The sequence below is a fragment of the Cydia fagiglandana genome, chromosome Z (genome assembly GCF_963556715.1).
Source record: "Cydia fagiglandana chromosome Z, ilCydFagi1.1, whole genome shotgun sequence".
In the NCBI taxonomy this organism is placed as follows: domain Eukaryota; kingdom Metazoa; phylum Arthropoda; class Insecta; order Lepidoptera; family Tortricidae; genus Cydia; species Cydia fagiglandana.
This window is the reverse complement of record NC_085959.1, coordinates 8,736,401-8,763,064: the sequence shown is the minus strand read 5'-3', so window position 1 is coordinate 8,763,064 and position 26,664 is coordinate 8,736,401. Positions and strand designations below refer to the sequence as shown.

General features: G+C 38.6%; 1 protein-coding gene and 1 long non-coding RNA gene across 2 annotated transcripts in view; one reads left to right on the top strand and one right to left on the bottom strand.

Annotated features, from left to right (window-relative positions):
- Positions 1–12,815: 12,815 nt before the first annotated feature.
- On the bottom strand, positions 12,816–26,524 carry LOC134678736 (protein GPR107). Its single transcript, XM_063537416.1, has 12 exons — positions 26,334–26,524; positions 24,009–24,119; positions 23,325–23,479; positions 22,231–22,364; positions 21,181–21,269; positions 19,983–20,087; positions 19,372–19,655; positions 17,021–17,138; positions 15,554–15,684; positions 14,691–14,832; positions 13,536–13,681; positions 12,816–13,300 (listed from the first exon to the last, which is right to left on the bottom strand). Exons 1-12 carry the CDS (start codon positions 26,418–26,420, stop codon positions 13,192–13,194), a joined length of 1,611 nt encoding a protein of 536 aa, XP_063393486.1. The 5' UTR covers positions 26,421–26,524; the 3' UTR covers positions 12,816–13,191.
- The window catches only part of LOC134678789 (uncharacterized), a 35,598-nt gene continuing 29,387 nt past the window's right edge, over positions 20,454–26,664 (top strand). The window contains exon 1 of the long non-coding RNA XR_010100245.1: positions 20,454–20,527. This is a non-coding gene — a long non-coding RNA (uncharacterized LOC134678789). The remainder of the gene's footprint in view (positions 20,528–26,664) is intronic.

Sequence of the window (26,664 nt, the reverse complement as noted above, 5' to 3'; positions counted from 1 at the left end):
GTCCAATGTCTCTTACGCCTGTTACGAACTGGGGCAGACTTTAAGACCTGATAATTACAACCATAATTCTTTCGCGTCAACAACTTTGATAATAAATAATAATATATTTCATTTCTTTGCATTGCAATATACATTATCTTAGCACTAGCTTCTGCCACCGACTTGGTTTGCGTGAAAAACTAGCCTATGGCCTTCCCTGTGCGTGTTTGTTATGGAGAGATAGATAGTAGCAAATTTAGTTTAATAAGAAATAGTTTTAGTTTAATTTATTGTATTAATTATGTAATGTAATTATTGTAATGTAAGGATCTTGTTATTCGAAATAAATATACATATATTAAATTAAATTATACCAAGTGGGGGATCCTATTTTAGAGTTCAATTTTCATTTATACCTATGTATGTGTTTTTATTTTACTACGTTATGGCGTTAAAGAAACGTATATTCTTTTATTTATTGATATTAAGTACAGCCCTAGCCATCGCCACGTCACTCTTCCTCATACGCGTGGCCGCAAGCCAAACTTTTCTACCGCCACCGAAATCAAAACCGAGTATGTATCTACGAATCTAGTTTACATTTCGCACGTTCTGGTTCTAGTGTGCTGGCCAGGCCGTTAATACCACGGCCAAGAACTCTTCAATAGGTGTCAGAGACAGCTGATTAGCCGCTACACGTAAAATTATGACTAATAAATACAAGCCAATTACAGTCTAATGCTAATCAATTAGGAATCAGAATAGAATGTGACTTTGTGAATAAAATAAGATATCTAACCGACTAATAGGTAGATTCGTCACGTCTTGTAATATGATATTAACGTAATCTAGTTTCAACGCATGTTTTACATGATAAAATTATGACTAATTTTTTAAACTGTTGATTATTTCTGAGATTTAAACTAATTATGGACTCGAAACTATCAAAATCGGTTAAGCGTGAAGGAGTAACCTAGACAGACGGACAGACAGATAATCTTTTAGAGGGATTTAACACGGATTTACAGACAAAAGTAACCTACTCTTGGTTTTGATCATTTCTTCTAGGCTCATATCGCAATTCCCAACAAATTGAATTTGAATACCATTTTTTTAACTTCAGTGGCAAGTTGTCATTTAAATGGCAAATTACGCGCCTAAACCCATTTAGCCTAAATATAGTATAATGCGACAGCGTTATGTTGTGAAACGCAACTCGAAGAGTGACAGCACACGTTATTAAACGAAAGCGGCCTTAATTAAGTTATAAAATGCGGGGACGCGCCAAAAAACGCTAAATACGCCTTTATTTACGCGCTTCTGAGGCGATTTGGGAACGAGTCTCCTGTACCACAAATTGCAACTATCTTCGCAAGTGCGCATAAACGCTTTAGTTGTCATTGGAAGAGTCACCTTGTCCATTCTTGTTATGGTTTGTTTTTAAGTGGCATATACGGAGCGAAAGGAGTTTTTGAAAGTTGCAATATGAATGGCATGTTGGACGCATGCCAGGGGAATCACACACCGGTTCTTTTAATTGTGCGTAAAGTGTTAAACGAGATATTGACACGCTCTGGGGTTTCGGACGGCACTACGCTAATTGACGGCCTTGGAAATAAACTCGGGCATCACAAATCACAATACAAACACAGGTTTTTTATATATAGTATGTCATTAACTTTGGAATCTAGGACGCTTACCGACCTCGTAGTCATTATCTAAGTATATTGTAGAAAACTCGGGAAAATTAATTCTTCTGAAACTAGCTGCACGCCTCCCACATCTACGACTCGAACTGTGTTAACTCAATCGACATGTCAAAGATCTTTTTCTGCACTTAGTACGTATGAATAGTCCTTTTTTTGGCTTTGCCGTAGTCGGTGTAGATCCGATGAAAACCATATTTATCAACTACTTAATTATATTTTCAGTGTCAATTTAAGTGAAATTAGTTAAAAATAGAAGTTCGTACGCATCCATTCTGTGACGCTCAGGGTATTCTTGCCTTTCATGACTTGTCCAATATGTTCTAGGGCAGGCGTGGCTCATTCCGCGATTTCGTCGTTTTGCTACAGGTAGCTAAAAGTACATCCGTTCCACACCAATTTTGGTGGCTAGCCATAAGCCGCGCGTGGCGCTGTCGCCACCTAGCGGACACATCTGGTCTGATCGTAACAGACGCGCTTTGTTCAGTCTTCGGTACCTAGTACTATTATTTATTCTCTGCCTAGGTGGAGCAGTCAGCGCCCCGTTCGCCATTCGCCGACAACTCGTTCTCTCTTGGGCTGCGTGCTTCGCCTCGGGTCATGATAGCCCGATAGCCGTCAACTCGGATGCCCCTGAGCGCCGCCAGGATTGTTTCGGACAGTATTCTAGTTGGCTAAATTCGAACAATATTCTGTTATTCGGTAAAATGAATGTTGAATCAATTCACTATTTTCGTGAACGGTTTTTACTTGGCAAGGGCCGAGTAAATTCCTAATTTATCATGTACACACGCACGATCAATGTACCACAACTATTTTCACACTGCACCGAAAATTGGCACCGATATCACATGATAAGGATCATTACGGCTGTCCACGGTAGGTACCTCCAGATAATATGTATTTACCTATCTAAGTAGTATCTTCCAGTCATTATCATAACTTAAGATATCTGCTCTTGACGGCGGAGCTGCGACGAATCGCGCGATTCGGGAAATTAATGAGAGATTAACTAGCTACGATATAGTAAAGATATGTGACGTCCCATGGGTAAAGGTACCTTTGGCGGTTGGTGCTTATACGCTATTATTGACGCCGCTCCAATATTATTGCGGCGCTATGTAACGTAAGCTCCAGCCACCATAAGGTACCTTTTCCTTGGAACGTCACATATCTTCTCTATTTCATATCTAGTGAATCTCTAATTCATATTCCGAGTCACGGCGGCGCCAGCCGCCATAAGGTAACTTTTGCAGTGGAACGTCTCATATCTATACTATTTCTTGTGAGTCTTTAATTCATTTCCCGAATCGAGCCGGAATTATAAATGTAGTTAAAGCTCTAACATTTTTGACTTCGGAATACGGTCCATTCAGACGGTTCATACCCTTTCAAAACTGCAGACCTGGCTGGCCGGTAGCGGAGCTAAACTAAATCAACCCTTATCTGTATATTTCTGGCTTAATAAATCCTTTCAAAAAACTAAAAACACTTTTATTTATTTAATAAACGTAACCAGAAATTGGAAAGAAAACCACCATGTTGGTAATAATTTTGATTTATTTTGTACAATTTTATGAAAACAACTCTTAATAATTAGGAATTAAAAATGGTGATATCGAATTATTGCTGTATAAATTGAAAATGTCGGCGAATTTCAAATTTAGTCATATCCGATCGATATTGTCTTAATTTGTATCATATACTCTAGTGCACAAGGTTTGCATTCCGATGCAAAAATAAGGCTATGACTAAGATTGGAAAATACCGACACATTGTACGAATAAAAATGTAATTAATTTAAAAACTATGATTAACTAACTACCGCACCTACTTGCTATGTACATGTGATGACGTATGTGACTATTATTGTAAACCTTGCTGTAATGAGGTTAGGGTTGTCAACTAGTCATTATATCTAGTAACGCCCACCATGCAAAATTTTGTTTTATAATATTTTTCAAACTGGAAGGGTCCGATGACAGATGGCAACCTGAAAATACCAAATGTCGCAAAATTGTATGGAATTGACATCTATCATCGTACACTTCCAGTTTGAAAAATATCATATAGGGATCAAGTAAATAAAATGTCAATAATGATTGATTACTTTAGACCTAAAATGAAATGAGACATTCTAATGTCTGTCTTAAAAATTAAGATCATTACAGGCCATAAAACCACGTCACAGTTTTGACTAGTACGTTCACGTCTAAAAATATCGATACGGACAAGGTGCCAAATATGTATACACTACCTTAATACATGCATATATATTTTTGTCACCTGTATATATATTTTCAGACGTGACTATACGACTACCAAAATATGGCTTACAAAAACTTTCGATAGTATATAATACAATTTTTTCTAAAATCTGTTTGAGGTATGAATCTAGGTTTCACCGGTGCAACCTAGGTTTTACCGTACTTCGGGCCTTTACAGTAACGTACATATACACCGAGGAAAGAATAATCAAGGAAGGAAAGAATAAAACATCTCTTTAAAACATCTTTAAAATGTAAGATCCAGTGATCGGACAAATCATCGCAAAACCATCAAAAATCATTTATAACTCAATATAGGACAAGATTTATTAAACTCATATTATGTACATAGTATCATTATAAAATTTCCAGATTAAGCTCAACAACCGGGCAAGTGCGAGTCGGACTCGCGCACGAAGGGTTCCGTACCATAAAGCAAAAAAAAAACTACAAAATGCAAAAAGAAAACGGGCACCCATCCAAGTACTGGCCACGCCCGACGTTGCTTAACTTTGGTCAAAAATCACGTTTGCTGTATGGGAGCCCCACTTAAATCTTTTTCATCTCTCCTGTTCGGAAATTTCACCTTTCATATGCTGATAACCGGGTGGAAAATTTCATTTCCCACCCTAGGGTGGAAAGTAATTTTTTTTAATAATTTACTTCGAGCAACAGAATATTATTTAGTTAAAAGCTCTCATATTAGCTTCCACATGACTGAAATTGGCGCCGTTTACATTTTGATCGAAAAAAAATCGAAAACCATAGACAATCCGATCTTAAATTGGCATGTATCTGAAACGGCCTTAATGTATACGCGCCTTAAAAAAAGTAAAACTGTATTAATGAATGAATGTAATGTAATGATAATATTACCAATAATCAACCTACATTTCTTGTGTTTGACTTTCATTTCCTCATAGTCGAAATGAAAAGTAGAGTGTTTAACTCGGGTAAAAGTAACCATCTCACCCTCGAACTAATGGCGCTCTCTCTTCGTTCGAGCGCCAAAATATCTCGGGTGAAATGGATCACTTTCCACCCTTGGTTAACAATCTACTATATTCTGTTTTTAGTATTTGTTGTTATAGCGGCAACAGAAATACATCATCTGTGAAAATTTCAACTGTCTAGCTATCACGGTTCGTGACATACAGCCTGGTGACAGACAGACGGACAGACGGACGGACGGACGGACAGCGAAGTCTTAGTAATAGGGTCCCGTTTTACCCTTTGGGTACGGAACCCTAAAATTGTATCATGTTCCATACCATATTTATTTTTGCGATAAATTGTCCTAACTCTGGGCTAAGAACCTTTTGAAACGTCACGAAAAAATAATGACTTAATCCTAACTACAAAAAAATTACAACTTTAGTTGGTGTTCAACTCCCTGACCTAAATATCCCTGTAATAAAAATATGTTTTATAAATTTTTAGTTAGTTAGTTCGTGTACCTGGACCATTGTGTCGTGCATTTCTAGAATATAGATTAACAATAACAACATAAGAAGTGGCGGTATCGTCATGGGTCGTCCCATTCGTTTTTCGTCAAGTTCTTAAATTAGTCCTATTCTGCTTTCGTCACTCATTCTACATTGAAAGCCACCGACGATTGTGACGAATGTAGAATGAGTGACGAAAGCAGAATAGGACTAATTTAAGAACTTGACGAAAAACGAATGGGACGACCCAAGACGATACCGAAGTGCCTATGGCGAGGTGACGAGTTTATGCAAACTTAGAAAGACTATGCGTCTTTGATCAACTCTGAGCCCTCTGAGGGCGAGCAGTACGGGCTTGCACATGCTTTAAGAAACCCTTACGGGAATAAAATATAGCGAGAGAGATGGTGCTGCCATCTATACAACTTTGGGAACAAATCAAATTATTTTATTAGAGATTTAGATTTATGTTTTTTAAGTAGTCACACTATTACATATCGATTATAAACTGAAATAGATGGCATATATTATATTACTAAAGAAAAAGAGACTATAGCCCAAGCCCTCTCGCGCTCGAGAGGAGGCCTGTGCCCAGCAGTGGGACGTATATAGGCTGAGATGATGATGATGATGAAAGAAAGAGAGACCAAGGCCACCAGTGGCGAAGGCCTACGGCAGCGGCAAATATTGATAATAGCGTGTACCTAAATGTCACCCAAGTCGGCTTATCTACCGGTATTTGTTATAAGTTATAAATTAGTTCTGCTCACAACTACTCTTAGGCCCACTTGCACCATTCCACTAACCCGGGATTAAGCGGTTAAACCGTTAACCTAGTATCAAATTGTACTGGTAACCATGGTAACGCCAGGTTTAACCGGCTAACCCCGGGTTACTGGAATGGTGCAAGTGGGCCTTACTAGCGTAGTAAATATCGAAAATAATTATTGGTCTGAGTCACTATGGATTTCAGGTACACATTATTTGATAATAAAAATATTTACACAAATTATACAACGAATGGAACAATTTCATAATTTATAAGGCGAACTAATGGAAAAAATCTCACAAACACTCTATTGAGGTGTAAATACAATGACTTAATTATTAATTAATTGCAAATTAATCTGGAATAGTTAAGGAAACAACCATGAAGTTACTAAATTTAAAAATATAGAGGTAGGTCCTTTGCCATATATAACATGCTAAACGTTGTACTGATAAGGGTCAATTCAATATTATAAGGTCACATCCAATTGCAGTAAGTTAGATGAATATGAAACCCAGAACAAGTACATGTTTACAGTTTTCTGCAAATATGAATAATATAAATGAAAGAATAGCTATTGACAATATGTACTTTCATGATGTCCATTTCGGGAGAAAACGGTTTCCACTACACTAACTAAATCTCAACATATCACTTTGATTTTGATGTCGATCACTTCAGCATAACATTACAAAGGTTTCGCTTTAAAATATATATAATTATTTCAAATGTTGAAAAAAGGAAAACCATAAACCTAGTCTTTCACTGTAACAATACCGACTCGGCCACGACATCGAGCGACTGGCGTCGGCGGCAGCGATAACCATAGGTTGGAGCGTGACACAGCGATCGGACCTTTTGCTCCATGGAGAATGGAATATAGAAATGGAAATAGTTATTTGTACAACAAGAGATCAAAGTTTGATATTTCTTCGAGTGCTTATTTTGAGTCCCGTGCAAGCGAAAGATTCTATAATAGAGAATCTAATTTAGAATCTTGAGCGTAGTAAGGGATTCAAAAGCGCACGAGATGTAAATAACTTTGATCTCGTGTAGTACACAACATTTTTCACCCTAAGCAGTGAGAACATACCTAGAGGGACAGAGATAATAGAACCCAAGTATATCGAACTTGTATTAGACCCCGCATGTTGAAATGACATTTGACTATAAAGGTCACTTGAATGACTTTTTGTCTCACTCAGTGAGCAAAATGCGATTTTGCTCACTCATACTGTCTCACTAAGTGAGCAAAATGCGATTTTGCTCACTGAGTAAGACAAAATGACTCAGTGAGCAAAATCGCATTTTGCTCACTGTTTTTAAGAAGCAAAGTACCCTTGTTCGAGCTGCTGAGGTGAAAAACATTTTCCTTTTTTGTATGGACGAGTACGTCGTATTCTTCCCGCTAAAGACCGATTTTATTGTTATGACAAGAGCAGTAACGTCAACAGAATAGATATACATACTAAAAACTGTACCTAACTAAATTTTCAGTAACCTTCATGACATTATACGATCAACTTTACTTTATTCAATAAGATATTAGTGACCCTACATAACGCAGTCAGTTCTTAGCCGTTTTCAGTCCGTTACGTAATGATGTCTATACCTTACAATTTAACTAAGAAAATTTCATACAAGATTTAAACCTATTGTATTAAACAAAGGATTTTAATTCGAGCGCACTGATCAGTGCTTAGACAGACGATAGGTAATGGCTCTGATTGATAATGTTATTAAATACTTACTATAAATCAGTTAATAAAGACAGTTAACAGTTAATTGTAATGGTTACACAATATTCCTCTTTAATCATATTCCATATCACTATCGAATATAGTACACTCAATAAAAAAAAGTTATCACTAAAAATGCAAAAAACACAAAATATTCGATTAAGAGAACCACTAAAAGTAATTAAGCATTAAATTATTTGAGTGTACTATTTCGACGCCGCTTCACATTTTGGTCCACTTTACATTATGAATGCAACTACATAATAATATTTTTTTAAAGGTCTGGCCGCAAAATTGTACTGTAACGAACATTTTGATGATTATTAACTTTTTGAACGTCATATGTCATATTCAAAATGCCACTCACACGCCTACATCATAGGCGCAAGCGTCAACGCCATTCCAATCATATTATTAAAAATTGGAACCATAATTTGCTTTACACAATATTGTAATCAATAAATGCTTTATAATTTTTCATTTTCAAGATTCCACGACTATGAACGTTCTTAGCGTTAAATACAGAAGGCTACTGTACAATTGTTGGTCAGACCCATAAGGGCCAGCGCCGACTTGAGCGTTCGCGCCAGTAAACGTTGCTCATATTTTTCGTTAACCAGCTCTGTGCGGGCCGGCGAGAGGCCTAACTACATCTAACTAGGACGGCGTCTGTACAGCGATCATGGTATTCCAAGATCATACTATTATATATTCATATAACTTTCTACTATCCTATAAATTTAAGAGTCCGAGAAAATACTAGCTAGATATTCATATGTGTTTGAAAGAGAAAGCCATTATAACTCGCAGTCAGGTAAAACAGAGAAACTGAAAATTTTAAACATCAAGTGACACCACTATCGCTCATTGACTTATATATTTATATAATATCTTCTAAATATAAAAAAGCTCGGGTTAGTTAGACCATTTATAACTCAAGAACGCTTGGATACATTTAAATGATTTCTGATTTATTGGATTCGTCTTTGTCCCGATTATTAGCAAAATAACTATTTAAATATCGGAAATAATCAGGAAAACAAATGGTTAATAACACACAAAGAATACATTTCTCAAGTCAAGTAAGTAAAATTTTATGCGCATTATTATTTCCAATTATATTTTATACGTCAGTTTTATCATTCATTACTATAATCGCTCGTACAGACTAGACGTATTGTGCTCCCAATACATACCAAAAATGTGAACTATTTATTAAAACTAAAACAAATATGCATTATGTGTCTATGCCCTTACAAATTCATTAGTGTATCCCATTAGGAAATAATAAGAATGTACGGTCGAGTTCACAAACATCTTTACCCTTTTAAGGCCCAGCCATACAATGAAAAATCCAGAATCAGCCCTTGAATTTTGAACCTTTAGTGCAGGGAATAAAGTTGATTTTGGTTTTGTTTGAAAATTTAACGACACAAAACAAATGCGACTCTGTTCCAATTGAACATGATTTAAATTTCATCGAACTGAATAAGTACTATAGGTAGGACCTTTGGGCCTTAGGACGTTACAAGCCAAACTTCAAAAACATGTTTACACGACCTTATTGTCAGTTTCTTAGAAGTGTGTACATATTTTGGGAACATTAGCTTGTAAAGACGTTTGCATCTCGACTGTTCAGCCAAAAATTTGATTCCATAGATAAAATATATTGTACCCGATTAACAGCATGGCCGAATCACATGATACTGGTTGCCTAGCCAAGATGCCAATCGTTCGCTCCATACCGAAACCGTAATTTCTCTTTATCACTCTTCCATAGTGCGGCCGAGACACATAAGCGTATCGTTTGTTACGGAGCGAACGATTGGCATTTTGGCTAGTCACCATGATTACAATATTTTAGGGTCGCAATGGAATAGACTATAGCAAGTCATCTGACATACACACACATACATGCATACATGTTTTAAACGCCAGGGTTTGTAGGTTATGTTGAACGATTTTTACTTCGGGTAACACATCCAGTCATATTGAATTTATATCATTAGGAATTACATACCTCTAACTGAACGACCGCTTCTAACTACACTTGCAAAGGTGGCACCATCACACTTAACAGCCGTAAGTTCCATCAATAAACAAGTTCAAACTACACTCGACGTCAAAAAAATCGCACCTCACCAAAAATTCGTTTCAAGCAAGTATAGCTCTTATCTGACGCATTGTACCCTGTCAATATTAGTATCATTTAAAAGAGCATTTAATGAACTTTAAAAAGATAAATCGTCACTGTCCGTAAAAACAACCATCGCCGAACATAGGCGTTTTGTTTAAAAAAGGGCCGAGATCCAATTTTAGTCGGTCCGTTGTTGTGCAATCCGGGACGGGTATAAAATGGAGGGTAAAGGTTAGTTATGGGTCATTCGCTCTCCAGAGATCACTGAGGTCACTAATGAACCATTACTGCAAGAAAAAACCCTTGGACATGAATACCAGACCAGAAGGAGCAGCTCAAGAGGTGGCACTGCCGCAAACAAGACTATGGCAGTAAGAAGTTGCTGAAAGATTTAACATAAGCGGTTTCCGAGTGCGTCGAGTCTTGCTGGGGTTCCAGGTGACTCGTGGTTACATCAGGAGGCCTGGACCTGGAAGACAACACTGCTCTTCCGCTAGAAACAACCGGTACATTGTATCGAACTCTTTGCAGAACCGTTTCTCCAAGGCTGTTGAGCTGCATCAGCAGCTTCAAGCACCTCAAAGAACAGCAGTAAGCATCTCTACGATCGGAAGAAAGCTGGAAGAGAAGAGGATGTTGCCCCGTAGAGCTGCTACAGGCCCCCAATTAAAGCAAGGGCATCGAATAGCCAGGAGGCAATTTTGCCGACTGCACGAAGATTGGACGTTTGAACAATAGAGGAATGTCCTCTTTTCCGACGAGATAAGGGTGTGCCTTTACACCAACGACAGGTGCAGGAGGGTGTATAGAATGCAGGAAGAGCAATTCACTCAAGCCTGCACTGAAGAAACCGTCTGCTAAGGGGACGGATCTCACAAGTTCTGGGACGACATTTCGATCGACGAGTAATCTGATCTGCTGTGCATTTTCCGCACTGAAGCTGGTCACAGCCAGGGATCCTGACTGCTCGGCGTTACATAACGGTGTTCTTGGAGGAGCATGTGATCCCATACGATGGTTTTGTTGGACCCAACTTCCAGTTTATGCATGACGACGCCCGCTGTCACACTGCGTTGTTTGTGTGAGACTAACTGTGGGAGGTTGGGATCACCGTAATGGAGTGGCCAGCAAGGATCCCTGACCTGAACCCAGTCGAACATCACTAGGTTTAGCTAAAACGGTGGGTTCGGTCGCCTGATCCTGCTCCTGCCACTCTCGACAGGGTTCAAAACACCATTATTAAGGTATGCAATAACTTTCCTCAAAAACGCATCGTGGCACTCATGACAGTCATGACTGATCGCATGGAAGCTACTCGGAGGGCAAGAGGAGGCATCACTCTAGGTTTTAAGTTTAGTTTTAAGTTTATTTTTTTCTGTATTTGTTGATTTTGTAGTGTTTTTATTCTTTGCAATTTTAAGCTAAATACACGTTGATTCGTTTTTCCTGAAAATTTTCTTTTTGTATGAGGTAGATCGTCCATTTTATGACATTTTCCAATAGAGAGTTTCACAACCTTTCAAATGAGGCCCCATAGTCTTATCTTGCCTTATATAATACATATAAGGTTTAAAACCGCTTGAAAGAAAAAAGTTAAGATGTGCGATTTTTTTGACGCTGAGTGTAGTATCTTAATGTCACGGCGTTAAGAGGAAAGAGGACGGCCGTTTCTCCATACAAACGTAGTCCCCATTTTGCTCTATGTATATTGACATTATGGATGATCATCATCATCATCATCATCATTTCAGCCTATATACGTCCCACTGCTGAGCCCCTATGGATAATATTTGTACATAATTTGATATTTAATTAACCAATAAAGCTATGACCCTAAGTTCATCATTATCATCATCTCAGCCATAAGACGTCCACTGCTGAACATAGGCCTCCCCCTTGGACCTCCATACATGTCGGTTGGAAGCGACCCGCATCCAGCGTCCCTAAGTTAGATTTTTTGATTATTGTAAAAATTAGGAGATATAAACAGATTTCATACAAAATTTTAAATGCCCCTAATGCTTATAATAATTAAACATAAAAAAAAATCAAACGTAGTGCCATTGCTGTGGTTGATATACAACAAATTGTATCAAAATATTTTCAATAATGTTAATACAGGGCACAGACAAAACATCCTCCAGACCGAGCATAGTAGCGCTACCCCCTCTGCCACGCATACGGTAATTTTACTCCATGTTCGAGTCGAAAGTGTCTTTGTGTGACGTCCGTCTGTTTGAACGGACCAATCACGGCACGGGATTTTCCTCACCTCGTTTGCACCCCCGCATTTTTGGCATCATCGGTTGCATGAAATAATTGCTCTAAACTCGGTCTAGAGGATTCCTAGTCTATGATACAGGGTTACGTTTGTATGAAAACACGATTTCGCGCACCCTCCACTTTCGTCTTAACTGTCTTAAGTGTGGCAGCGCTGAGTCAATAGAATGCTAAACATAAATAAAAAAAAACATGGCATTGAAATTTGCTTATTAAGTTTTCAAATACAATGATGGTGGCAAAGTCCCAAGCTATCTTCATAGTATAAAAACACAATGTTACCGCTATTTTAGGGTTCGTCTAATCCAGCGGTCAGCAACCTTTTAGCAGCCAAGGGCCACATAGCAGTTAACGAAGTGGACGCGGGCCGCACTTTGTTAATATTTGTGACTTTATCAGGCATTGTCATTTGTCAATATTACATACAAAGTAGCCAGAGAGGCTCGCGGGCCGCAAGTGAGAGGTTTGCGGGCCGCTGGTTGCCGACCGCTGGTCTAATCTAAACAATTATTGCACCAACTTTGACGGAACATAGGTACAGTGAAAGTGCCACTATGAACGTTATTGTCATATTAATTGACGGTGGCACTCCCACACTTTGTTCTGTCAAAATCGGTGCAAAGCTACAAGTTAGACCAAGACAAATCTGCAGCGATTTTGATACCACACGAAGTGCAAGTATTATTTATACGTCATAATTTCATATAAGTTTAACGTTTATAATAACACTCGCACTGCGTGTGCTATCAAAATCGTTGCAGACTTTTCTTGGTTTATCTCTAGCTTCCGCATCGGTACAAATTTTTCATGCACTTTAGCAGTCATAAACTCTATGGTACAAGGTATAAAACTAACTAGGAAAGCGGACGCTAGTCGGAATTGTACCCGTCCTGCATGAGAGGCACGGTGTCCTCTCGCTTCCTCTCGCCGCGGTGCGGTATCTTGGTCACTCCCTCTAGCACGCCAATTTCCGATAGGCTGAAAACGAAGGAATGGGTTTCAAATACTACTAATACTACTAGTACAGTCGCCATCAGATATATCGGAGCGGCCAAGGTGTTCACAAATATCTGAGCACGCCTCTATTGTCAAGGCGTTAGAGTGCGTGTTCAGATATTGTGAACACCTTGGCCGCTCCGATTTATCTGCTGGCGACTGTACTAGAACGGCCCCGTTGTCTATAGGGCAGGACGGTCGAGTAAGGGTGACTCACACGAGCGCGTCGTCCGACGTGTTGGGCGTGAAGTACGGGTTGGCGGCCGCGGGCCGGAACTTGTAGCCGGTCATCACGAAGAACACGAACGTTGCCAGCTCGCGCGACATCTCGTCTATCCACGAGTACTGGAACGGCACCGTTATCTGTGGGGCAGGACGGGGCACATATTAAACATAGACCTATATAGTCAGGCGACTGTTTTTATGTGATTATTTATTATTGTATTTGCATGGCTTTTGTCTATATTAGCAAATAAAGATCTGAATACTGAATACAACCAAAACTCACCATAACTATCACAAGTTTTGCTTTGTTTTGTTTTAGAATATATTTAATGCTATTCGTGCACTCTGTAAATAATGTACATACATAATGTTTGTTTGTATTTCTCTTTGTAAGTGAATTGTAATATTATTTTGGAGAAATAAATTCTTAAACCATAAGTTAATAGCCATAGTGAACCTGCTATACTACTACTACTAATACTGCCCTGCTAAGCCAAAGAGCGCTGTCTCAAAAGAAAATTCATTGCTAACTTATACTTTAGTTTCTATTACTGAGAATTCCATTTTCATAATCATTTGTTTTTGAGATAGCCCTATCCGGCTTAGGAGGGCAGCATATTACTTCCTAAATAAGGTTGATTTATGTTAAATATTTTTTTTTTGTAATTAGTGAGTTTTGCTTGTCACCTGACGATATAGGACCTTGACGTCCCTTTGCATGCACAACCACAGATAAGATAATTACTTGAATTTTGACAACCCTAATTAGATAATGACATACATTAGAAACGGACAGCGTGATTCGTCGCTGAACCGCTGTCAAACTTCAGTTTTGTAGGAAGTTTCTTTCATGTTCAATTAGTACTGTTACTTATTTTGTGACATAAGACATTAAGCCTAGAAGAGTTTTCAGGCAAATGTTATTAGGCTAAACTGTATATTTACATTTACCCATAGTCTAATAAAACATGGTCTTCTCTTCCCAGAGTGACAAGCCTACGTCACAATAACATTGCCACGTTATATAGCGCTATTGCATATTATTATATAGCGCTGTCGCATGATGACGTAGGCTTGTGTCGGTCACGTGGTCGGAAGAGAGTACCAGGCGGAGTATATTATTATACCATGTATTTTATGTATTTACCTTGAGCAGATAGACGATGAACCTGGTGAAGTATATGTAGCACACAACCATTATGTAGAAGTGTCGGAACAGCTTCAGTTTCCGCAGGTTGATCGCTGCTTTGCCGTCGGTGCTCGACGCGTCTTGCAAGTGACGTATCGACCTGAGAGCACAGAATAAATAATAGTACTAGCTACAGAAGACTCACTCTCTAACAAAACGCGTGTATTACGATCAGGACAGATATGACCGCTAGGTGGCGACAGCGCCACGCGCGGCTTATGGCTTTCCCCAAAATTGGGGTGGAACGGATGTACTTTTAGCTACCTGTAGCAAAGCGACGAAATCGCGGAGTGAGCCACGCCTGCTGAGAGGTAAAGAGCATTTCTTTAAAAGTTTGTACATTTCGATCACATCTTAGCTTTCTATAAAAATTGGTATTCTGATAAAGTACATGAAGCTGAAAAACTGTCCCAGAAAGTTTCTATGAAACATTCCTTTTTTGTTACCAAATGTGTAAGGAAATCTGGTAAGGGCCACTCCACACTAGCGTCTTTTGAGCGAACGTTGCGCCGAGCAGCAGCAATAGAGTTGACTAGACGCTGACGCTAGCGGGACGGTAGTGTGGGATGGCCCTATTGTTCGTTTTTTTATCATTAGAAAGAACTTCAAAGAAGGTAAGCGATCTTAACATGTCTTTTAATTGAAAAACGCTTTTTAAAAATCAATAACTATCAGTTATGAAAGCAGAAGAATATAAATGATCGTATTAGATTCATAATTGCCGTAACATATTTTTAAAATGCGATTTTCAATTATAAGACACATCAAGATTGCTTACCTTATTTCTAATTCAAAAAAAAAACAAACTATAAAAGTGTTACCACACGACAGGGAACAGAATGGCGCCGCAGCACAGCAGGTCCACCAAGATGAAGGTGTCGCTCCACGCGTTGTGCTCCGCCGCGCCCTCCTCGCTCTCCGCTATTATGATTTCCGCCACGTTCGCCACAACCTAACAATGGAGACATATCCATAATCAGAACCGTAAAAAGTAGTACGGCATTATCCATAGGGGCTATTCATAAATTGCGTCATTTCAAATTAGGGGGGGGGTCCGGAGATTAGATGATGGTAGCATGATGTAGGAGGAAACGGGGTCATTTGAAGCATGATTTTTGGATGATTTTAGGGGGGGGGGGGGGGTCAAAAATCGTCAAAAATAGATGTCGTAATTTATGAACAACCCCATATACGCACATGGATGAAGACTGAAACCGCGGGAAATTAATTGCATTGCGTATATAGTGCCTTAGACAGTGTGAATTATAGGCGCAAACATACGATTATTATGTATATGGACTGTTTGTCTCAAATAAACGTTACATTACATTAAAACAAGGAAAAAAAATATCTCCATTTAAAAACTATACGCTGCGCATAACTAGTAGTTACTAGACGTAATTATTGCAACAATTGCAATAGATTGTTTTAATAAACTAGTTATTTTGCTTTCGTGTTTTTTTCGGCTTTGGTTTACCAGATATTTGCTCAACTATACATTACCATAAAAATCAGCACCCACGTTCTGTGTTGTGTTCAATTTACTCTAAATATTTAACTGAGGGTGGTATTCGTATTTCACCTATCCAATGTCTTTGTCCAATGTTTATTGCGTCACACTTTTTGCTTAAATGAGAGAGATATTGTACAAAGAAATTGGAGAGGTGGAATACCACCCCGATGCAAAAAATGCTATTATTATAACTCGGACAGAGCGCAGCAAAACCATCGCAAGACAGTTGAAACTGGGAAATAGAACAAGATGTTTTAAAATAGATAGATTGTTGTTTAGATATCGTCTTGGGTCGTCCCATTCGTTTTTCGTCAAGTTCTTAAATTAGTCCTATTCTACTTTCGTCACTCATTCTACATTGAAAGCCACCGACGATTGTGACGAATGTAGAATGAGTGACGAAAGCAGAATAGGACTAATCTAAAAACTTGACGAAAAACGAATGGGACGACCCAAGACGATACCGTTGTTTACAGTGTTTTTTTAAATAATTGTTTTAATATTTTATTTTAATTCACAACACAGAACCGACCGGTCTGGCCTAGTGGGTAGTGAACATGCCTGCGAAGCCGATAGTCCTGGGTTCGAATCCCATTAAGGTCATTTATTTGTGTGATGAACACTAATATTTGTTCCTGAGTCATGGGTGTTTTCTATGTATATAAGTATGCATTTATCTATATAAGTATGTATATCATCGCCTAGCACCCATGGTACAAGCTTCGCTGATCTGTGTAAGATGTCCCAATAATTATTAAATTTATTTATTGAATACCTGGAGCGGTATGACGATCATGAACAGTTTTTTGTCCCGGTCAGCCAGGATGTGCTTGATGAAGTTCCAGCCCGTGCCGACCAGCACTATCGTCACGAACAACACCGCGCCTTTTAGCCTGTCAATCAAAACTATATTTTATTATCTCTTATAATATGTGTTATAACTATATGGTATAATAATATAGGCCGCCTGGTACTCTCTTTCGACCATGTGATTGACACAAGTCTACGTTATCATGTGACAGCGCTATATAATAGTATGCAATAGGTAGTGCTATATAAAATGGCAATGGTATTGTGACGTAGGCTTGTGTCACTCTGGGAAGAGAAGACCATGTTTTACTTTATTAGACTATGTCTTAAAAACAGTTGTGCTAGAAACTAATATTATCCATTATTCATAATTCAAAAGAATACCCTATTTCATTGACAGTATATTACGTGTGTAAAGTCTTATGTCGTTATTCATAAACATACATCGGGGTTTTCGGTGCGGGAATGTTTTACACTAGTCAAATAGAAACCAAATAGTCAGATAAGAACTGTAAAAAACGATATTAATTTAACATTTATAAGACCACATTTGGACCTTACTACCTACGTTTAATTTATAGTTGGGTAATTATTTACAATAAACGAAGTTATAAATACATGAAATCATTCCCGTACCGAAAACCTCAATGTATGTTCATAAACGTGTTACTGGCCTGAATTAGCTATGAATCCTTTGTTTTTATCAGTCATCTTGACTTATGTATTTGTAAGAAAGGAATAATAGTACATTATTGTCGAGGCTCGGAAGTAGCTACTTGCAGGCTGAGGATTCGTTTTAAACGGACGACCTTGGGAGTCCGTTTAATTGAATCTGAAGCCAGCAAGTAGCCTTCCAGTCGAGTCATATATAGTGCTTTTCTCAAAAATGGTGCAAGAAATATAAATATCATAGAAATATTTTACAAAAGCAACATTGTTACGTATATATTTTCACAGAAAAAAGCCCTTGCCGCCATTTTATTTTTTTTAATAAAAAAATAAAAGTGTATTTTTCTGCCGAAAATACGCCAACCTATTTGACTTATTTGAGACAACTAAATAGTCGCGGTACTAATCATCTGTTTGGCTGTTTAATGGGCCTGTGCCTTCACTTGATATGGCCATTTCAACTTTTAAAAAGTTTGGAACTCGACAAATAATGGAATTTGTATGCAACATTGCAGTCCCAAAATCGAGACTGCAATGTTTTTAACTTTTTAATTTTTGACTGACCCTAAACTACACGCTTCGCGACCTATTTTTTAGACGGCAAAGTCGACTTTGCCGTCCATTTTTGAGAAAACATAATTTAACTAAGTCTGTTAGCGCGCCCCACTAGAGGACTCGCAGGCCGGGTCCCCCGCCTCCCGCGTCCGCGCCCCGCGCCCCGCCGCCGCCGGCTGTCGTCTCATCGACGCGTCGGCCCGCATTCCTCCAGGGCTCGAGGCCGGAGCGCGCGCGCACCGCTAACAGTACCTTGCGATTTACTTGTCTTTTCACATTTTTGTAATTTAATCACTCAGATTCTGCCCTACTTATCGCATGTGCAGTACTTGCACGAAAAACATCGTTTAAATAAAGAACTTACTCAAAGAGAACAAGATAAACAATTGCATGTCTTTTCAACTGCGATTACTGCATAACTATGTTGTTAACACGGCAGGATTAATACATTAATTGTTAAACTGTAATTGGTGGTAAGTGCTGTAAGTGGTGTCGCCTTCATCATTTCCGAACCTTCGCCAACAAAATCAATCCCATAAAGTTTATGAATAAGGGGGTAAAATCTAAGACAGATTCGTGCTTGGAATTTGACAGCTTATTATTAGATTAGAAAGCTACAACCATGCTACAACATTTAAACGTATGCGTAGCGATTAAAGCGCCCAAACATATAAATACATCCGTCCCTGTCTGTTGTACGCGCTTGTCGCATAATGTGTGTTGTATGTGCTCACCCGTCTCTCTCTGAATACACCCATCTTTGTCAGCAGCAGTATAAGGCAGAAATACTATAGTGCTCGACGCTGCAGTAGTATTTGACATGGGCACTTTATGTCAAAATAATATAGATTAAATTTAAACAGCGAAAATTTTTCTGTATTCAAATTTAATTCTTGTCACTTTGACATAAAGTGCTCATGTCGAATACTAGTGCAGCGTCGAGCACCTTACCCAAAGGCCCCCGAAAGCAATAAGATAAGATTTAAGACAAGTTCGGCCTGGCCAGCCACATAAGGGCTCATGCTAGACAACGTCCATAATGTGTGTTTGTGGTCGCTGTCATCGAAAACGACGAGGACTATATATACTCACAGGTGAGTGATGTAGTATAGTATAGCCCAGGCCGTGACGTGCTCGCCCCGCGTCCTGATGAAGTAGTAGTTGATCCCGTGGAAGGCCAGCGACAGCGCCTTCAGGTACGCCAGCACGCACATGAGGATGTGTATCCGGTACACGGGGTGCTTGCTGCTCTTCAGGATGAAGGTCCAGAAGCCAGCAGACAGCAGGAATATAAGCGACATCGTGCTGTACAAGGCGGGGAGCGGCATCTCGCCCGCTGACAGGAAGTTACCGTCGTTGCTTTCGTATATTTCTATCTGAAATAGATTTTATCTTATACAGGGTGATTTGAGGGGAAATCGATTAACATTTTGAACGCCACAGACGGCAATTGACGTCAACGCTAAATCGTGACAACGACGCCAAAGACGACATTTGAAGTCGATCGTTTTTTGATGAAAATGTACTGAAAACACCCCACTTTTAGGTTGGCATTATTTATTCACAAAACTAAATTTTACCCCCGTGCAGTCAGTGGCACGGCAAATGGATGCGCCGTTTGGCGTTCAAAAGGTTAAAGATATACCAAAGCATGTATAGTTACGGTTTATTCTATTGAACCAGTAATAAACGTTGTTACTTACAACAAAGTTCATAGCGGGTGTGAGCCCCTTGTCGGTCTTCGGGCAGTTGTGGAAGTAGAGGTTGTAGAGCCCCTCCTCTCGCACGGATGCCACGTACATTGCGAACTGGGGACATAAAAGGACATCTGGACTCGAAGTGCAATAGGGAGTTAAAGTCTAACCTAAGATGCTTTATTTTTATACAGTTTAGTTTAGTGAATCAGCCGGGCTAACTCAAGATTGGCCCGATAGTTAGGGTTGCCATAATTAGTCAGAACTGATAAGGGACAGTGGTATTCCAGAGCGCTATTAATAAATAAATAGTATAGGACATTTTTACACAAATTGACTAAGCCCCACGGTAAGCTCAAGAAGGCTTGTGTTATGGGTACTCAGACAACGATATATAGGTATAATAGATAAATACTTAAATAGGTACATAGAAAACAACCATGACTCAGGAACAAATATCTGTATCATCATACAAATAAATGCCCTTACCAGGATTCGAACCCGGGAGCATCGGCTTCATAGGCAGGGTCACTACCCACTAGGCCAGTCCAGTGGTCAAAATACGGGGCAAAAACGGGACCGGTATAAATACGGGACGTGATACTTAAATACGGTGACAGTGCCATATATACGGGACGTATGGCAACCCCACCTATAGCGTGTGTCGCGGTGAGATAGACTACACATCCCTCTTTAATAAACATAGAAAAAGACGGGTAGTCTATCTCGCCGCGAGATATTGTCGCGCCAATCCTGTGCTTGGCCTACAGTAGCCAATAGAAAATCCGTTTCTGAACTCAGATGTGTCTTCAATTCTTTTCAATCACGCGTTACGAAAAAGGGTAATATTGTACAGAATTGTGAGATAATGGTGTCCCATATTAATTGTTCTTTGGTGTATTTAGGTAATAAATGTACACAGCGTTGCTAAATTACTGGAATTTATTCATAACGCATTTTTGCAGTTTGTTGTACCTACTGCATCGATGCAAAATGATGTCTTAGGCCCACTTTCATCATTCCACTAACCCGGGGTTAAGCGGTTAAACTATTAACCTTGTGTCAATTTGTATGGCTAACAATGGCATCTCCTGGTTTAACCGGTTAACTCCGGGTTAGTGGAATGATGCAAGTGGGCCTAATCTGAGCAAATGAAAAATGGTGTTATATGTGTATTAATATTATGCAAAATAATGTAACAACTCACACTGGTGTTATAATAGTCGAAGCCATTTTTCGTCTCTTTCGTTATCGGCAGATGGGCACATGAACAAGGCGGGACGCATTCCGGGCCCTCTGAAAAGTAAACACAAGTTTCGTAATGTTAATAAAGTGATGTTGAGTGTGCCATCACACTTTAGGGTACCTCTACACGATGGGCCAACGCCGGCCACTCCAAGGGACGCAGCCATGCGGTAGAATGAGATAGCAATATCACTTGCTCCCTCTAACGCATAAATGCGTCCCTTGGAGTGGCCGGCGTTGGCCCATCGTGTAGAGCAGCCATTATATAAGTAAAACATCACTTTATTAACATTACGCCAAGACCCAATGGTCATGTTTGCCAGGGCCGGCGTGGCCTCATACAACTTTCTTGTTCCCGACAGGAGCAAGGGTTTCCTACTTAGCTCAGAGGAGAGAGGGCACAGGGGGATTCAAAGAAACATAAGTTAATTCTGTAATATAACTTAGCGGGCTTTTATGCCGATATAATAATAAACTGTTATTGAGAATTAGATTACTTAAGTCTAGATGTCGAAGGTCACGCACGGCGCGGCGGTGACTAGATGTCGTGACGGGCTTAGGTTTGAAAATTCTCAAAGAAATAAAATCGTTTTTTTTTTCAGGACGTTTTGAAGATATCGTTTTGGTCCGTATTTTTCAGTTTTTTTGGAAAAGAAATGAATCTTTTTAACAAAACACAAGCTAAGCAGGTGTAGTATGGATCAAAAATAAATGGAAAAATTCACAAATCTTTTCAAAATGCGTTTTTTAAAATTTCTTATCTTTTTTTTTCGTAAAAATATATAAACTAAGTGACATGGTTTTTCTTTTCCAATAAAACTAAAAAAACATGGCTTTTAGAAAAAAACGGGGCCGGGGGGCTGGCGCGGTATTTAAGTTAACCGTAAGACGGGATAATTCGGTATCCCCAAAGGGGAGGGGAAGGGGGGTTGTTGGACGGGAACGGTAAGGAATTAGGGGTGAGTGCCACCCCAGGCGACTGGGGCAGGGGAGAGCAGACTACTGTACTCACTGTCAAGAGACCGCTTGGTGATGTAAGGATGTCGCCAGAAGCTACTCCGCTTGGCGCGGTCCAGCGGTATCTGCGATCGGTTCTGATACAGATGCATGGCTTTCAAGTCGCTCCCTTTGCAAGTTATGTTTAGCCTGAAACACGGAAAATGAAAAAACAGTCATCCTCATCCACAGCGCTATACCTAAGTTCTTTTTGCACTTACCATGGTATAATAATATACTCCGCCTGGTACTCTCTTCCGACCACGTGACTGACACAAGCCTATAGTTAGTTTTTTTTAGCATTAGAAAGAACTCCACAGAAGCAAGCGTGCAGCTTTTATCAGGCTCTTTAATTGTTAATAATTATTGAATTATCTAATGTAGCATGGTCAATACATATAATTTACTTCAAATTATTACCGCTAAAAGTGCCGGATTTGGAACCACAAGCTTACTTCTGCGAAGTTCTTTCTAATGCTAAAAAAAAACGGACTGTACGTCATCTATATAAAGTGGCAACGTTATTGTGATGTAGGCTTGTGTCACTCTGGGAAGAGAAGACTATAATTTATTAGACTATGGCACTTACATACTTATTACAAAGTGACAACAAATACAATATACGATAGAATATATATGTAGAATAGAATAGAATAGAATATGTCGACACCTATGCAATTAATCTTATTTGCAAACGCACTAACTATAAGAAGCCCCATAATTTAAATTTTCTTCTAGCATATTATCTATTTTTAAATAAATCACGTAAGCGAACAAATCCAGATGAGAATTACTGCCATGTGGCATGGGCTCATGAGATTGCTTATATGGCTGAAGTTTTAAACACAGAGGAAGTAAAGAAGTATCAAACATTGTATTAGTTCTATAACTGAAGTTCACCATCATCTCAGCCATAAGACGTCCACTGCTGACCATAGGCCTCCCCCTTGGACCTCCATACGTGCCGGTTGGAAGCGACCCGCATCCAGCGTCTTCCGGCGACCTTAACAAGGTCGTCCGTCCATCTTGTGGGTGGACGTCCTACGCTGCGCTTGCTAGTCCGTTCATATTTAACCATATTTTAATCCTAAACGGGTTGTTGAGACTCACTTCAAGTTGTTGAAGTCCATCTTAAGGAACACGATGGCGGGGTGCTGCGGGGACGTGTAGCTGCTCTCGCTGTCCTTCAGGAAGCACGTGTCGGAATGTGCCTCCAGGTACGGGCTGATGGCGTCGTTCACTGTGCGGTCGAGGGTGAACCCGTACTGGAAAGTATATATAACTAGTCAATATAAAGAAAACATAAAGATTTATTTTTATTTTTCAAGTAGACATATTACAATGCGCTTATGAACGTCAAATAAAAACTATATCATGCATTAAAGCCAAGTAATCTCGTATGTTGTCTATGAGCCAGGCCTTTTTTCATTCGTTCCGTATAAAATTACTAACATAAAACATAAAACCCAGTTTTCACCCCCAATAGGGTTGTAGTTCAAATATTTTTTTTGCTTGCTTACATTTGAAGAATATATATTTCATATTAAGATTCAAGGGTTTCGGTTGTACGTAGTTTATACAAATTATAAATTAACTACTCATTTGGAAAATTTCCATGCACTATAGCGGCTTAGTGTACAAACAGCAACACTGCTGACTGTACATCAGTGGACTTTATTACAAAAGGCATAAGGTCCACCGATGTACAGTTAACAGTATGGGCGATGGTATCTCTATCAATCAGATGATAGAGTCGAAAACTGGTAGACCACTTTCTTGGCTGACTGTACATACCTCTCCAGGTTCCACGTTTGAGGGTAGTTTGAAGTTGACCATGCGAACATCGAGCACCCCTCCTTGGAAGAACCCGAAGGTGGTCAGGTCCACATAGTGTCGGTAATCATCCTGGAACGTTACAATATTGACTTATTAAGATTCCCCACAACTGTCTTAAATAATGTAGAACTCATTACAGGAGTGACATCGTCAATGGGTGACTCTTCCTTCTCAACAAAGATTTTAAAAACTGGCCAAGTGTGAATCGGACTCGCGCACAAGGGTAATTTTGCAAAAACCGGCAAAAAAATCAAGTTTGTCGTATGGGAGCCCCACTTCAATAATTATTTCATTTCGTTTTTAGTACTTGTTGCTATAGCGGCAACATAAATACATCTATGAAAATTTCATAAATACATCTGTGAAAGTTATCATGGTTCAAGAGTTACAGCTTGGTGACAGACAGACGGACAGCAGAGTTTTAGTAAAAGGGTCTTGTTTTTACCCTTTGGATACCGAACTCTAAAAAAAATTAATTACTGTATCTTAGAAGGCGGCGGAGGCGTTACTACTTAAAAACCGCTCCTAAATAATTGAAGGTGCACTCTCATTTTAAAAGGCCATGCTTTAATTACATGGAACTTGGCTTGAACATTAACGTAATATATCTGGTACCGTAAAATCAGGTAACTTTAGTCCACAACTTACAACTATGGTCCAGATTCAAGTTCCAATATAATATATATAAGTATTTGTTTTTTAATCATGCTGAGCATATAATATACACTAAGCATTAGTGTATCTAACCTCCAAAATAAATGTAACAATTAGTATAAATCGTTTGGCTCGTTAAGAATCAACGTTAAAAACTAGGCCATAGTTGTACTTAAGGACTATACTTACCTGATTTTACGGCACAATAAAAAAATTTTTAGTTGTTAAAAATTGTTATGTTTACAAAGAAATTAGAGTGAGTATAAGTTCTGCTGAAGTTCAGGTTGTCCATACCAGAAGGTTAAGAAGGTTAAGGAGGAGGAGGAGGCAGAGGACCGGACGATTTAGAGATTGCTCCACCAACAAGAGCACAGCTCTTAAATATAAAGAAAGAAGAAAAGTTTTGCATGTGAAACTTCATCCACTCGCTCTTATTTGCATAACAATTTCTTTGACTTCTCGCGATTTTCTTACTAGTGCCATGAATAACGTTGCTCCGCAAGCATGATTATCTTAATGACTTTTTGTTATTTCGTGTCGCGACCAAGTACTAAACATCCAGTTTTAATCTACATCCAATAACCTAACTCTTGTACTTACTCTAATTATCATAAGATAAAATAATTCGCACTGACAGTCATATTTATGTTTTATTAAAGAAGTATCCTTAATTAGGCACTTTAAAGAAATGTATGTAGTGATGCAAACAAAATGACAGGAAGACATATAAATCAACCTCAAAAAAATGTAATACTTAAAGTAGTGTTTAAATAGGTACATGTTATTGTAAGTAAGTAGTTTAACATTTATTATGTAAGGATTTACATTTAAGTATTTGATAACTTTGCCGCTACATACCTTGTTACAGAGACAATTAATATAAAAGCCACTATAACAATTATTTTATTATTTTCGTCCAAATTAGCACAGAAATCCATTTCTTCAACCGTATGTTTTATGCTGTTGACCATACATATTGAATATCAGTATACAAAATCTTATAACTTTAAACGAGCAGTTTTGCATGACTAGGTATGACAAATGTTAATACATACAAAAAAAATAGATTCGCTCAGCAGCATGGACGCTGGTAGTAGGTAAGTATCGTTATATTTCAACAAATAGTGCTATAACTTTTGTTGATGTTATTGAACACAAATCTCTATGTATAATGTTTTCTTATTTTAACTATATACAAGCTGTATACACTATAATAGGGACTTATTTATATATTCACTAATGAAACTTATGTAAATGGCTATACTTACACTAAATTATGTAGTTTTACCTAAGTTTTACTGGCATGCACAATTTATAACTACCAACATAAATATTTGCAGATATATAATAATAATCCACCCCGCCAATAAGCGTTTCCTGGATACTGAATAAAATGGCACGAATAATTTAGCACAGCTCTGACAACAATAACCAACCAACCGCAAAGTTGATAGGCATTAATCCAATATACACATTCATGTTCACTTAATTTTAAATTATAAAATAAACGACACTGTTTGACATGGTTTACCGAATAAGTTTACATTCTGAAGCACGTTATTAAATATATTACTCCATTTAAACTAGCAGGAGCGACAGAAAATAGTAAAATATGTTTATTACCCTTACCGTAAGAGGCAACTTGTGTATTCTGGCTTTTACTGCAACAATAGCAGTTAGTACGATTACCGAAATTATCTTCATTAAATAAACCATGTTTCATGACTAGTCTCGTAATGTTTGGCGAAAAATAGTTTTAATAATTATGTTCTGTTAAATAAGTTATAATAATTTCATTTTCAATGCAATTTACTTGACTGACTGCGACTGTCTATTTGATTCTCCACAGATAACATTATATAATTTAAAAAATGAATTACTGCGCAGCTAAACTCGTTACCACATTTTGAAGCTTTCTGTATGAAATACGTATAGCCAACATTACACCAGAATGAAATTT